A 13,974-nucleotide genomic window follows, 5' to 3' on the forward strand; every position below is an offset into this window, starting at 1 on the left:
TGGCAAGGTTTCATAATAATACACGTTAAAGCTGGATAATGAGATAATGGATATTGTATACTCGACGTACCCCCGTACGGTTATATTTTCTGGGCTCCATCATTAACGAGGAGGATGAGGATGACGTTGTGTTGGTTTGGTGGCCGCTCAGCGAGGGAACCGCTGGCGGATGAACGCTGACACTTGGCGTATCTAGAGATATCGTCTTCTTCCTGCCTCGGTTTGTTGTACCAGGAACCTTCGGACCAACTATGCTCGACGTGTATTTGATTATCTCCGTATCCGGAGGTAACCGCACCCCACCCAATATGCTGCTTGGATCGCTGAATAAACAATCGCTTCGTTAGATATACGCTCCAACAATAATCCTCATCGAAATGAGAAGAAATAAAATGCAAAGATTTTCTTACCCTCCTTCCTTCACGGAACTATTTTAGAGAGCGTGAAAAACGAGAAATATCTAATGAAACCACTTGAATTCTATTTAAAAATTAATTCTCGCAGCTATAGTCTGTCCGAAGCTTTAGCATGATGTTCCGGAAATTAAACGAGCAGAGTACACTTGGGTGTAAAATGTAATATTTAAAAAATAATATTAAAAATCGCAGTCGACGCTGATGTCGGGTAATAAATTTTAATGGAATGAAGTGAATTTTACCTCTTGTTTTTTCTTTGTTTTATCACAATCTTAAAGTCGGAGAGAGAGAGAGAGAGGGAGGAGAAAAGAAGGCGAAAATCGACACAGGGGGCGTACATTGGCAACACAGCGATATTAAACTGAGAATGTGTAATGGTGCATATGCATGCCGTCAGCTCTATCTATCGGCAAATTTTTTCACATATCCCCCGGACATTTTTTCCCTACGTACACGCACAGGCACGATACGCACTTAGACATTCTCGCGCTCGATCGTGTTTGCGCCTTGATATATAGGATCATACCTGACGACATTTGTTTGCGAGTTTGGCGTGATGGTCGCCGAAGAATTATGATGCGAAGTTGTTACTGGCGCTTGACTCGAAACTGCTAAACTGCTGCTAGTGATGCTTGGCGTCGTGGAACTACTACTCGCCGGTGTTTTGTGACTCTTACTTGACTTAGCTGCGGTTTTACACACAATTTCCCATTAAACACTGATTTCTCTTCCTCGCTTTGCAATAACTTGTGCGTTTCTCGTAAATGAAGGAGGAACAAACGTGTGTACATATATATATATATATATATATAGCCTCGAATAATGGTTCGTTCCTCCCTCAAATACGGTGCGAAACGCGTGTGGAGATCGAAAGGAACCCGTTACTCAAAGGTTCTGGCACTTACACTTACTGGACTTGTGGGACGAGAGGGAGGGGGGATTAAGTAAGGACGTAGGATAAGGAGGCAGAAGACTCTCGGCCCCGGGAGGAAATCCGGGAATTCCTGCAGCTCCCTGTAGCCTCGCCAGGTATTCCTGCGTCGCCAAATGAGATGCCATCGTCCACCATGCTGCACTCGCTGGGTTGATACCTGCAATTCGCATAGCGCAGTACATGCATTAACGCGCGTGATTGGATTGATAATAAGGAGTAAAAGAAAAATGGCGGAACGACGAGAGAGGGGGAGAGTTGAAAGTTTCGGAAAACATCATCGATACGTACCTAAGCTGGCAGCTTGGCTGGCGGCCACGCTGAGGGTGCCAAGGCTGCTGTGCGAGTAGGGCGGCGGTGGGGGCGCCGAAGCAGGCGTGTGGCCCCCGAAACCAGGCGCGGAACCCCCGCGTCCCAGGATGGCGTAAGCCGATGGCAAATGGTGGGCTCCGAGCCCGTAGCCTCCCGGCATCCCGCCGAACAACGACGATGCCCCGCTATCGCCACGTGGCCAATAAGCTGTAACAATAAACACTCGCTCAAATAACTTATATCGATAAAATTCCACTTCTCTCCTTCGACTCGGCAAATTTCCACGGGAGACGCGCAAAAACTCTCTATAGGATCACTCCCGTTTTTCTATCCCTCGTAAATCTTGCGCTACGCGATAATTTGGTGGATTTGCAAAAAAAAAAGGAAAAGGAAAAAAAAGAAAAAAAGCGTAAAGCCGTAGGCGTATATATTGTTAGGAAATACGAGGCAAATGTACCGTTGATTTTCTACGAGTTGTGCGGCCTTGAGCAAGGCCGTGGCATTGAAGTCCAAGCTCCGCTTTAATTTATACCGGTCGTTGAACCCTCGGTTGGCTTGCTGCTTCGTTCGGAGCTACCACGTAATGTTTCGAGCAACGGTGGAGGTAAAAGTCGCGCAGTGGCGTCATCGAGCCGCGTTATTGAGTTTTCCGTGGCGGCTCTATCAAAGATTTATGCCGTTTTACGCCTACGAGCGAGAGACGCTTCGATTTTTCGTTGACGAGTCATCGAGGAAGGAGGAGAAGAATGAGCGTTTGCAGTTGGCTGCATGGCACCCGGCAGAGACCCTCCACAGTTTTGCTTGGTTAGCCAGCGAGGGGAGTGAATTTAGTAGGGCACACGTATGGGGGAAAGTGGTGGGCTGTAAATAATTTTCAGAGCCCTATGCGTCACGTTATATATATATATATATATATATATATATCGATCAGTGATTAGGCATCACTGATGAAAGTGGAGTGTGGATTCAGTGTAGCTTCCAATGGCGAACATCGATGGGCAGAACTCGAACCGCGGGTCTATGCGACGACGATGACAAAAAACAGACCAAACGATTCTGTTAATTTCCTGTTTTTCGGTTTGACCAACTTAATAAAGGAGAATAATGGGAACGATTGGCGCATTGTTTTCGTAGCTAATCGATGGCCCGCTGAATTGTATATTGTTGAGGGACGTATACCTATAGGAATAGGAGAGGAGACGCCAAAGGGGACAGATGTATATACATATATATAGTATATATATAAAGAGAGAGAGAGAGAGGATAATAAGTGCTTTCCCTATTCACACTAGCGACGTTCAGAATAGTCGAAACAGCCTCGGAGAGCAGCAATTATCGGGAAACCGAATCCAGCCTGCAGAAATCTCCCGCGCCTCCTACACTCTGCGCCAACCCAATCAAAATCGACATTACGACAAAATATATTTCAATTTCTCCCTCTTCTTCTTTATTCATCCTCTTCTCGACGACCGAATTCGAGTTATAATTAGAGAGATCGCCTGCACAGTTTGGTGCGCGAATTTCGAATAGTCTGAATTCTGTTATAATTTTTTCAGTTCGTTCACCTTGACACAGTGCGCGTAGAATCGGCAGGTTAAGCATAAATTTTTTAATAATCGGGGTTAAGAGAGCGGGTGTATCTGTGTAATATATACAGACTTGTAATATATATATATATATATATACATATGTATAGGAGTGGTTTAACGATGGTTGAGAAGGCGTTCGGTCCGTGAGCTGGGAAAATGGCCGTGTTATTAAATCGATCGCTGCTCTGGCCAGTGGGGTTGGAGCAAAGCCAGGGGGGATGAGAGAGGGAGAATGCTACAGAAAAGGGTGGGTGGAGGGAGAGAGGGATGGGCCAGCCAGGTTAGCGGAGAGAAATACATGTATGGATGGAAAAAAGATGAGAAAGCACGAGAGAAAGAGGGAGAGAGAGAAGTTCAGAATTACGAGAGCTCTCCTTATTATTATACTTTCTTCTTTCCACAGCACAGTTGCAGCGATCGCAACGAACGCAGCCTGAAAAAATACGCGAGCTTTGGGCGCCATATATACGATGAAAGAAATTATCAAGATGGAATATAACCACCACAAAGGAGCAAACGAGGTAATACAAGGGAAACTTTTTTTGTTTTTAATTTCATTAATAATTAATCGACCAATCGAGCGAAAGATTTCCACTCGAAGAATTGGAATTTCTCTGACGAATCGTATATACCGGAGTCGCACCGTTGAGGGGGAGATTAGTGAGTTTCAGGGGAGGATTGTAAAAATACGAAAAATTCTCCAATTTGTCGGGGCAGTAAAATTGGTGCGTGCGAGCGAGCGAGCTAGAGAGAGAGAGAGAGAGAGAGAGAGAGAGAGAGAGAGAGAGAGAGAGGAGTGGTGAACGGGGCGTGCAAGGTACGTAATTTCTCGCAGCTATTTTTGGTCGCGTTGCTGCATGGTTAGAATTCTTTGCTTTTTATCTTCAGCCGGCAAAGCCAACGACAGAAACGTGACGAGAGGAAAATAACTTGGACCAACGGCGAATGCTGGAATGGCGCGAATCTCGGCAAGTCTACGGGTGCTCCTCGCTCCTCGTTCCTCGCTAAGTTTTACACGAATCTGCATGAATGTTCTTCGTCTCAGCAGCGAGCGGAGAAAAGATATCCGCTTTTACTCGAGACGTAGATCATCCTGCAAAGATACGAGAGAATGACGCGATATCTCTGATTTAGAATAAGCACGTGCTCCACTAAATCATACGCTAATGGCTCGTAAAACTCTCTAACTCCACTCGGTTAATTAGTGATCCAACCTCCAGAAAATTAAATATATATGAACATGTGTAATAAAGGCTATCCATGTGTAGGATCATCGGTGGGGGGGGGGGGGGGGGAGAATAGCCGAAAAGCACGCCGAACCTTCAAAAATACAGCATCGATCCACCGATGAGGAATATATAATCGAGCGACTATACTCGTTAATGCCACGTATATAAAGCCACGTCACAACATTAATTAACGTCATCGTTAAAGTGAATATGCCGAAAGCACGAAGAAGAGGAAGAGGCTTTTGGCACATTCAAATCTTTCGTCCGACACTCTTTTTATCGCAGCTACATCGCGATGCAGCTAAAATCATTTCAATTTCAATAAGACATTTTACAAATTGCATACTTTCGCGCGACCATCGCTTTTCCTCCAACTTTTCCCCTTTCTCTTGTTGCTCGCGTTGGAAAATATATATGGCGCTTGCAATAAAACCAGCTCCAACGTTTATCGTACGTATTATTGTTAATTTATAGCTTACGACTGACTGGAATTCACGAAACGCGATACGTTTGAAATGTTTCCGCGAGTGGGGACTGCTTTAATAATACATCCTGCTAGAGAAGGGCCCAATTGTAAGACTAGCTGTGTGTGCATGGCTAAAATGTGTCGTATTGAATAACGCGAGAGGTACAGTCGGTATATAAATGGAGCAGATCTTCTTCCTTGGTATTCGCTGCTATTGAAATTACCGATAGGTTTGGGAATGAAAAAATTATCATAATTTTTCGCTAGTCGGATGGAAAGGTGTAATATGCAGGAATTATAAAGTGGGAAGGTCGTGCGTGTGTTTGAGGTAAGTATTGCGAGCGAGGCATGATTATTTTTTATTATTACGTTCGAATCTCGTTTGGACAGGAACCACTTTTCGTGGATCCGAACTCGTCGTCCCCTGGAGGTTGGTCGATCGGAGGATCGGAATGTCGAGTGTGGGCTAGCCATGCAACGCTCGCTCGGTATACTCTGACGAAGAGAAATGACTGACCCATCTTTCAAATCGGTTTAATTTCGTTTACGCGACGAGTAGACTTGTGGGACACACTAACTCTCCCATCGTTTTGCCAAACATTCCAATTTTTACGTCTTTCTAATCTGCGCGATATTAATCCCCCCCAAACCCTCTTCCTCGTCCTAATAAACGTTAAAATTCTTTAAACCACTGGATCGATCGCAAACCCTTTAAGGTAGTTCTCTCGTTACAATAACAATCAAAATTTTTACTCTTACTATAACGGAGAGGAGATCTATGTTTATTATACTCTCTAGCGGAAACTTTTAGTTATACCTGTACCCCTTTCATACCAACTTTACATTAAGAATTCTCTCTCTCTCTCTCTCTCTCTCTCTCTACCTCTCCTTCTTCTGCATTCGGATGAAAGTTTCATTCTTTGAAAGACTATAACTTTTAAACCAAATGGTTAATAACTTTCACGTATTTTTTTTATAAATTGATACTATTTTCTTTTACAATTTTTTGATTCTTCGTTTAAACGGTAAGATCAATTTTCTCGTTAAAATAACAAATCTGCCATTTCAGCGCTTGGGTACATAAAGTATTTATTGTTTTGTTAAAATGACCATTTTAACGTCTATTTTCTGCAATATTGGAGGGTAAATGAATTCCTTAAGAATAATAAATTCGCATCCGAATAATTGCCCGAGTGTAAATTATACAAATTTGGTGCACATATATACCTATACGTATAATGCTAGCATCTGCTCGACTATACATAGTAATTATATACAGCGCGGTTATATTTGGTGTAAGTTCAGGTAAGAGTCTGTAGCTGTAGAAACGGACTGGTCTTGATTTTTCGTAGATTTTTTTGCAAGTGACTCTCTTGGAGAGAAAGAGAGAAGAACCGTATACCGCTATGGCTTCTTTTGGTTTGGATCGGCGCTCTTCTCAAGGCTGACAGGAGGAATGAGCAACGCTGCTCACCGACGAAACAACGCTGCAGCACTAATGTATAAGCCTTTAGCCTGCACCATGAGGAATTCTTTTTCAAAGGAGAAATATGCCACGAATGCGAGCGAAGAACGCGCAAGCAAACTTTTCATCAGTAATTCCACTTGCGTGAAAGCACTATGATTACGTCAGAACGCACGGGACGGCGCATCGGTAAATATCTTTCTCACCTCGCACCAATGACAATTGCTCCCCGAGAAGATTTTCCAATAAAATTCGAATAGCGAAGTTGAATGAGAGAAAAAAGTTGGCATTTTCTCCGGGAAACAATATAAGACTAATTTTCGCGCGATAAAAAAGGAATCAACAGGGATTCTCATAGAGAGCACCAGTGCAGCAGGTGAATAAATAAAATAAGGGGACGTTGAAAGGATAAACTGTGCGATTTATGGCGTGCATTGAATTAATATTTTTTCATGCGCCTCAATTGGATCTTTTTGCCAAGCAGGTTCACACATACGAGGATTATCCTCGTAAATTATACCCTGCACGTTTCGAGCAACCTTGGAATCCCGCTAAAAGAAGCGCATATGAGACTCTTCGCTACATAATTCAATAGCTGCTCATTTTATAAGAAGAAAGATTGCGATTCGATCCTGCCTGCTGTAATGCCATTCCAGATGTTTGAAAAACTTTTACCTTCTACCAGATCGTTCAACGTGCTTATGTTCCTTCTATTCTCTTTTTTTTCTCCTCCATCGAGGATCAACAAAGTCAATAAAGCAAGTCGTATACTTTCCTTTATTTATCGCGAATCACTTCTGAAATGGTATCTCTCGCGCGCACACGTGCAAGAGACGCGGTGCAACCATAGGATTCGCGCATTTTTTTGCCACATGTATTTTCATGTAGGTGAGCATTGTTCGCTCGTAGAGAGTTCTCTGCCAAAGCTTCTCTAAAAGCAGCTATAGCGAAGACTGGAAAGCGCCTGCCTGTGCCTGCCCGTCGTTATCGGCCACTTTGCCCATGTATATAGAAATTCGAAGCACGGTAACCTCATTTATCAACTCACACAAGTAAGACGGGCTAAAAGCCAGAAAGAAAGGGCTACTCTTTGGAGGAGGGGAAGGAGGAGAGGAGCAAGAAGCCGCTTTTTCAACATTGGTGTCAGCCACGCGCGAGTTTCGAATCATCAAAGTGATATTCTACTGGAAAAAAATCCTCGATATCCTCGATCCTCCACCTCCATCTATATATACTATATGTATATATACACCTTAATATCATAAGGGTTTAATTATTAACACCTGCGACGATTTGAAATATTTACGAGAAAATTAAAGCGCCGCAGAGTTTTTAAACTGGGGCAGTAAAGTACATATATATAATATAGAATATTTTTCGCGCGTTACGAGGGTACGATGCAAGAGGCAACAAAGGGGGAAAGAATAAAAGGGCGAAAGCGTTGGAGATACAATAATAAGAAGCACGTGAAATCTAAAGGGGAAGCGAGTAGAATGACGGATGACCCCATCCATTCTTTTCATATAATTATCAGCTCGTATATATATATATATATATATACGGAAAAAATCTTTTTCATAAAACCTACATCATCGTACCCTCGTTCAATGCCTCGAAGCAGCCAATTATTTCCTCTAATAAGTATATGTATTGCATCAATGCTGTTGAAATTTACAACTACATATATATAGAGACTCGGTCTGCTTCCGGAAAGTTTAACACGTGTATTTTGTTTGTTTACTCGTCTCTACTCGTTTCAGGACGCTCGCTAAAAGCCAATCTATCCGAACGTCTCCGAGCGAAAGAGAACATTTTCATAGTGGCAGGGGGATCGACCAGGGCATGAAAATTCAAGCAGTAGGGGGGGAGAATTCGACTAGCGTCGACCGTCGTTCCGGGCTAGTCGAAACGAAAGGCCAGGGTAGCATCAAACGAAAACTGCATCGAAGCTCGTATCGAGCTTGCGAGCAAACGCGTCTGCAACCGGCCAGTTTCCACCGATGAGAGAGAAGAGAAACACACACCCCCCTCCCCCCTCTCCCTCCTCCTCCTCCTCCCTTTACCTATATAAGAAGGTAGAGGGCAGAACGTATTCGAAGGAGATAAAATATAAAAGGAGCGAGGGTTGATGTAGAGTGAAATGAGAAAGTGTCGCGGGTTGCCCGATGGTGGATATGGAAAAGGGGAGAGGAAAAAGTTGGAGAATGGAAGGGGCGAAGGAGAAGAAGAAGAGGAAGAAGCAGGTCGGTGGAAGTTGGTAGTTGGAAGGTTGTGCAGAGGAGCGGATACGAGTGGAAGTGCCTCGGTGTGTTGTGGGGAGGAAAGGGAGGGAAGGGAAGAGGAGAGAGGAGAGGAGGGTCGGGCCGGACTTAGAACGTACAGGGATAGAGGGCGAAGGAAGGAGGGGAGGGGGTGTTTTGGATGTAGCAGAAGGGGAAGGGGGAAACTGCCGCAGACCGAGGCCATGGTAGGCGAGCGAGGTGAGGTGGCAATCAATAAATATACAGAGCCGAGGGAGCGAGAGAGCACACACATAGGGGGGGGGGGGGCAACAAGGAGGAGGTGAGGTAGAAAGCCGGAGAGAGAGCCAAAGAGTGGGGTGCGGAGGGAAACACGCAGGAGGGTGAGTGGCGATGGCGGTTGTATTCGCGTTCTTGCGTCCCTAAAGCCCCACGGATCCAAGCCAAGCGATTCCGAGCGCGCTGTGGGCTAGCCGGCTATAGCTCTCTGGCTGCGCTAGCTCGGCCCTGGGCGGCTATAGAGCAGCGACGGCAGCAGCACGCGAGTCGAGCAACGCAGCCGGAAAGGATGAACGCGATCAACGGAATAGAACGAAACAGAACGAAGCAGCGGCGGAGACGAGAGCTTGGACCGTCCGGAAAAGGAAGCGGGGGGTAAGGGGCGAAGGGGGATGCACGTGTATAGATAGATAGAGGCAAAGCTCGGCAAAGGATTCACCGGGAGCTTTTCTGCTCGCGGAGCGAGAGGACAAAGGGATATAGTCGAGGGAAAGAGATGGAGCGAGGAAAAGAGAAGCCTGTGTATAGGGATGGGATGGTCTGGGACAGAAGAAAGGTCAAAGGTGAAACAACGGAATAAAGCAGCAGAGCGTCTCTTCGTGGAGAAAGAGGACGAGGAGCTTCGAAACCGACGAGACGAGACCTCTTGTCAACGCGACCAATACACCCGAGAACCTATATATATATATATATATATATATAGAGGGAGAGAGAGAGAGACAGAGACAGAGAGGAGGAGGAGGATTAAGAAATACGAGTGAAGCAAAACTTTTCTCCCCTTTTTAGCGAGTCAAGTCTTGTGTACTCGATTTTTCCGAGGTTCGCTCAGCGCTCGTTATAATATATTTCTTAAGCGAATTCTGTGTCGTTCTTGTATAAGGAGGGGGGGGATGTAGAAAAGTTTAGAAAATGAAAGTCTATTGATCATCGTGGTACGGAATAATTGTGGGTACAGCAGCGGAGGTTGCATGGAATAAAGAACGGGAGGAGAAGGAGGAGGGGGGGGGGGGGTGAGGTTGTGTGAGCACAGATATATAATTATTTTTCTACATGTAGCATATATCGCAGAAGTAGGAAAAATTGACTTACCACCGAAGAGGGCAGTAGGATCCAAGAGCGGATTGGCCTGGTCCGCTTGGAGCTTCTCGGAAGCGGAGGTGGCGCCTGGTGTCGCCGTTGCTGCTGCATCACCTCCACCACCCCCGCCACCTCCCCCACCTCCGCCAGACGCGGAGTTCTCCTTCTCCATACCAATCCCCTAAAACATACACAAACCATTATGATTTCTCCTCAACATTCCTCTCGAGCTAGCTCTTCCCATAGAATCGCGCAACGAGATTCCTCTCGACGTCACGTCAATTCCTCCCGAGGGAGTTGCACGGCTCTCCCGATTCGCTTGCTTCGATCAAATTTCGATAATTAATTGTCCCTCGTAAGGATGATGGAGCGAGAGACGCGATTATCCTTCGCAACGTGCCGATGCCGAGACGTTAGCTTGCAGGAAAGGATGTTTTACTTGCGTCGAGTGAGTAAAAAAAAACTATGGCTAGCAGCAGAGGGTGGGAGACTTGAACGCGAACGCTAAAAGTCCAATGGGTAATCAGAGAAAAAAGAGCACTAATAAAGCAGAATCGTAAGAAGAAAATCGTTGCGATAAGTAAGAACTATCGCGAACGAGATGATTATGATGCAGGAGTGGGAATAAAACGTGTTTATTATCTATAAGGTTGGAGGGGGGAGGTAAGAGACGGTAGTGAAAAATTGATATTAACAGCGGTGTTTAGCAGCAGTAAAAGAAACTGTTACTCCTGCGCTTTAAATAAAGGTCGACCTCCCCTCTACCTGACCCCTCCAGCGCTTCAATCAGCTGACTGCCACTCCCCTCCCTCGCCACCAGCTGTTGTATAAATATACATCGTTACGTTGAGTAAGGTTAGGCTGGAGCTAGGCTAGACACTGCTCAGGCACCGGCACCGTTATTATCATATAGTTAGTATAGTCTCTGACCGATCGCACGATTGCTTATTAATATACGCACACAACCCCACCTTACGTACAATACCGATGCAAATCTCGCATAATCCAACCACGCGACCGCTATTAATATAACTATTTCTAAATCCGAATCGACGCTAAGAATCGAAAGGACTCCTTATCTTATGCGTTTTATTCCGATTTTCGCTTTTATTTTTATTAACCGATATTATCGTGAATGAAACATACATGTATATGTATACGCGCATATTATACATACGCATAGGGACGATTGAGAGCAGAATGAGAGAAGCGGCCGCTATATCGATTATTTATTTATTTATTACTGTAATGCACACCGGTTTCACCGGGAATTACCTTGTTATTAAACCATCGTTATTCAACAAACTTCTCAACGATCAAATTTATCGGTATGGAGATTCTTTCACTGAAATAATAACGCGATGAGAGAAGTTGCAAAAATTACAGAACTATACGGAACCATGAGTTTACCTTGTGTATCATGGTGCGCGAGTGGGCTCCTCCACACGCGGTAGTTATTAACATCACTTAGCGTCAGTTTTATGTGTAGTATTATTATGTTATACGCGTGCTTTAGTACAGTCTACCTATGGTAAATGGTGACTAAATAATCGCGGCTTGGAGTGAAAGGAATGTCGCCGGAATATTGTGTCGTGACAAATCCGAAGAATTTACAGGAAATAATTCGGTGCAGGCTTTTTCTTTGTGCACGTTATATACACGATTATACAACTATATATATAGGGGTACTTATAAATTGGTGGAACAAAAAGATGGAGTATCTCTCTCCCTCTCTCGGGGTAGCGGGTGGTGAAAGCGGATCTGGATCGTAGAATCGAGGGGTGGTATAGGTGGATGGTTTCGGGAGTGGAGAGGAGAGAAGTGGGGTTGAAGGAGGGGGTGGGTGGTTAGGGGGAGGGGGGGCGTAGAGCGAGAGAGAAGAACGATAAGAAGCGAAAAAGAGGTAGACGACACGCTCGTCCCAATCGATTTCCAGGCCGGTATTATACCCTTCTGTCAAGAAAACTGGGTTCTCCTGAATGCACCAGGTATATAGAGGAGAACGTTCTGTTTGCTCGCTCGTGCCAATGCAACTCGACGTGATGAACTTCGTCCAAGCTTTCCTCGCGAGGAATCTTAAAAGATTTCTCACGGGAAACTTTAGTCTCATTTATCCATCGAGCTATTCTCTCAACAGTATATAAAGCCACCGCCGGGGAAAAAACAGAGAGAAATTTCTGCGGGACTAAATACTAATCAATGTTGATCATTCTTATTACACAGGGAAGATTTATGAAAGATCCGAAACGTTAGCTCGATCCCTGCGAAAAAGCGCGGATGAAAGCTGCTCTATTGACGAAGGACGTTCGATAAAGGAGGAAAACTAGTCGCTATACGAGCGAACAATAATGTAAAGTTATTGAGAAAATTATTACAAGTATCCGCTGCGTGTCAGAATAATAATTATCGAAAATCAATGAATCGACAATTTCGCCATGTAACAGATTTTTCTGAAATTATTCAACAGGTATACAGGGTGTTTATTTCGTTTGTTGCATTATCGCATTGTATTTCTATTTGTTATTGGCGCTTCATTGTGCGTCGTTTGTGTCACGTGGCGCATTGTCCTTCAGCATTGAACGGATCGGTGGCAAATGCCGCACGTTGTTTACCGCGCGGTCGGGATATATTTTTCTCCTTGTGAATTTTTTTGTCCGACCGTCCGACGTCCGAGAGGAGAGAGAGAAAGAGAGAGAGAAGAGTCGATATGTTTCTGACACGTAGGGCGAATAAACGCTTATGCCGAGAATATTCGAATGCGTCTGCCGCGCTCATACGCGGGAGGAAACAAAGGTATTAGCGTTGGCTAATGATTAATGGCCAAACGTCCAGTACCGTAATGAGCAATTAAACTACACACCCACCCACCGCGCATAGATACAGTCTAAGCTATACGTGCCGTGTTGTAGCAGAGTTGCCAATTACACGAGGGATCTAATGTTTCATGGGCAGTACCGGTATCCTTCCAACGCAACGCTTCGGATTTCCCTGGGAGTTGCCGAAAAGTTGCGCGCACGCTTAATAAAAAATAATTCGGATAGCACAACAGCGAGCAGCGAGCCAAGTATACGCTTCTCGGTGGATGTGGATGCAAGCTTGACGTATAACCGCTATAAATCAAGGGTACAGTTGTTATGGAACTTTAAGGTATATGTATAAGAGCTGGCGTGCCAGTTGTATGGTGGCCAACCTCCCTTCCCCCCTCCCCCCTCCCCCACCTGTCGCGGCGCGTCAATTACAACGAAAAGTCTTCGTCGACTGGACGTTTCCACTCTGTGTAAGATACGCGCGCGGAGGGCCGAGGGAGAAAAGGCTGGATCTGGATGGTTCGCTCCGGTTGCGAAGTGACATTATGGTAGGTTCTCGCATCGGTGTGCAGACGGCATCAGGATAGCAAAGGGAGAGAGAGAGAGAGAGAGAGAGAGAGAGAGAGAGAGAGAGAGAGAGAGAGAGAGAGAGAGAGAGAGAGAATTGGAGAGAGGAGCGAGAGATGAGTCGAGCTGGCTGTTAAAGAGAGGGAGCGGGTCGCAGGAGGGGGAGGGGGTCTGTAGAGGTGGAGGAGGTACAGCAATCAATACAGAGCCACCGGAGCAAAACCATCCCTCGCGAGCGACTCTCTCTCTAACCGGCACGAATACGGACGGTCCTGCCTGCGGACGATGCTATGGAACATCCACCGTGCACTCTGTCTCTGTCTCCCCTCCCCCCTTCCCCCGCCCTTCCCTTCACTCCACCATCCTCTGCTCTTTTGCCGCTCTCTTTCTCCGCTAACGACTTCTACGAGCCACCCCCCCTCCCCGCCCCTCTATCCTCACAATCCCCACCGCCACTATCCCAGCAACTCGGCTGTACAGCAAAGCAACCTATGCTTCTCAACGATCTTTCAACGTTACATCCATATCTGTAACGCGTCATCTTTCAAAAATTCCGATAAAACTCCCCCCTCCCCACTGTTCAATTTCCTTAACGT

General features: G+C 45.4%; 1 protein-coding gene across 6 annotated transcripts in view; it reads right to left on the bottom strand.

Moving 5' to 3' along the window:
• The window catches only part of tou (toutatis), a 75,629-nt gene that overhangs the window by 20,216 nt on the left and 41,439 nt on the right, over positions 1-13,974 (bottom strand). For all 6 annotated transcript variants that reach the window (XM_066747869.1, XM_066747872.1, XM_066747874.1 and 3 more), the window contains exons 4-9: positions 10,017-10,185; positions 1,639-1,866; positions 1,322-1,507; positions 943-1,102; positions 411-428; positions 71-323 (exon numbers count right to left, since the gene is read on the bottom strand). In XM_066747869.1, coding sequence (XP_066603966.1) covers positions 71-323; positions 411-428; positions 943-1,102; positions 1,322-1,507; positions 1,639-1,866; positions 10,017-10,176 — 1,005 coding nt within the window. In that variant the 5' untranslated portion in view covers positions 10,177-10,185. The remainder of the gene's footprint in view (positions 1-70; positions 324-410; positions 429-942; positions 1,103-1,321; positions 1,508-1,638; positions 1,867-10,016; positions 10,186-13,974) is intronic.

The sequence above is a fragment of the Prorops nasuta genome, unplaced genomic scaffold (assembly GCF_024137725.1).
Source record: "Prorops nasuta isolate Cenicafe-Biocafe unplaced genomic scaffold, Cenicafe_Pnas_1.2 PNAS00003, whole genome shotgun sequence".
NCBI classification, from domain to species: domain Eukaryota; kingdom Metazoa; phylum Arthropoda; class Insecta; order Hymenoptera; family Bethylidae; genus Prorops; species Prorops nasuta.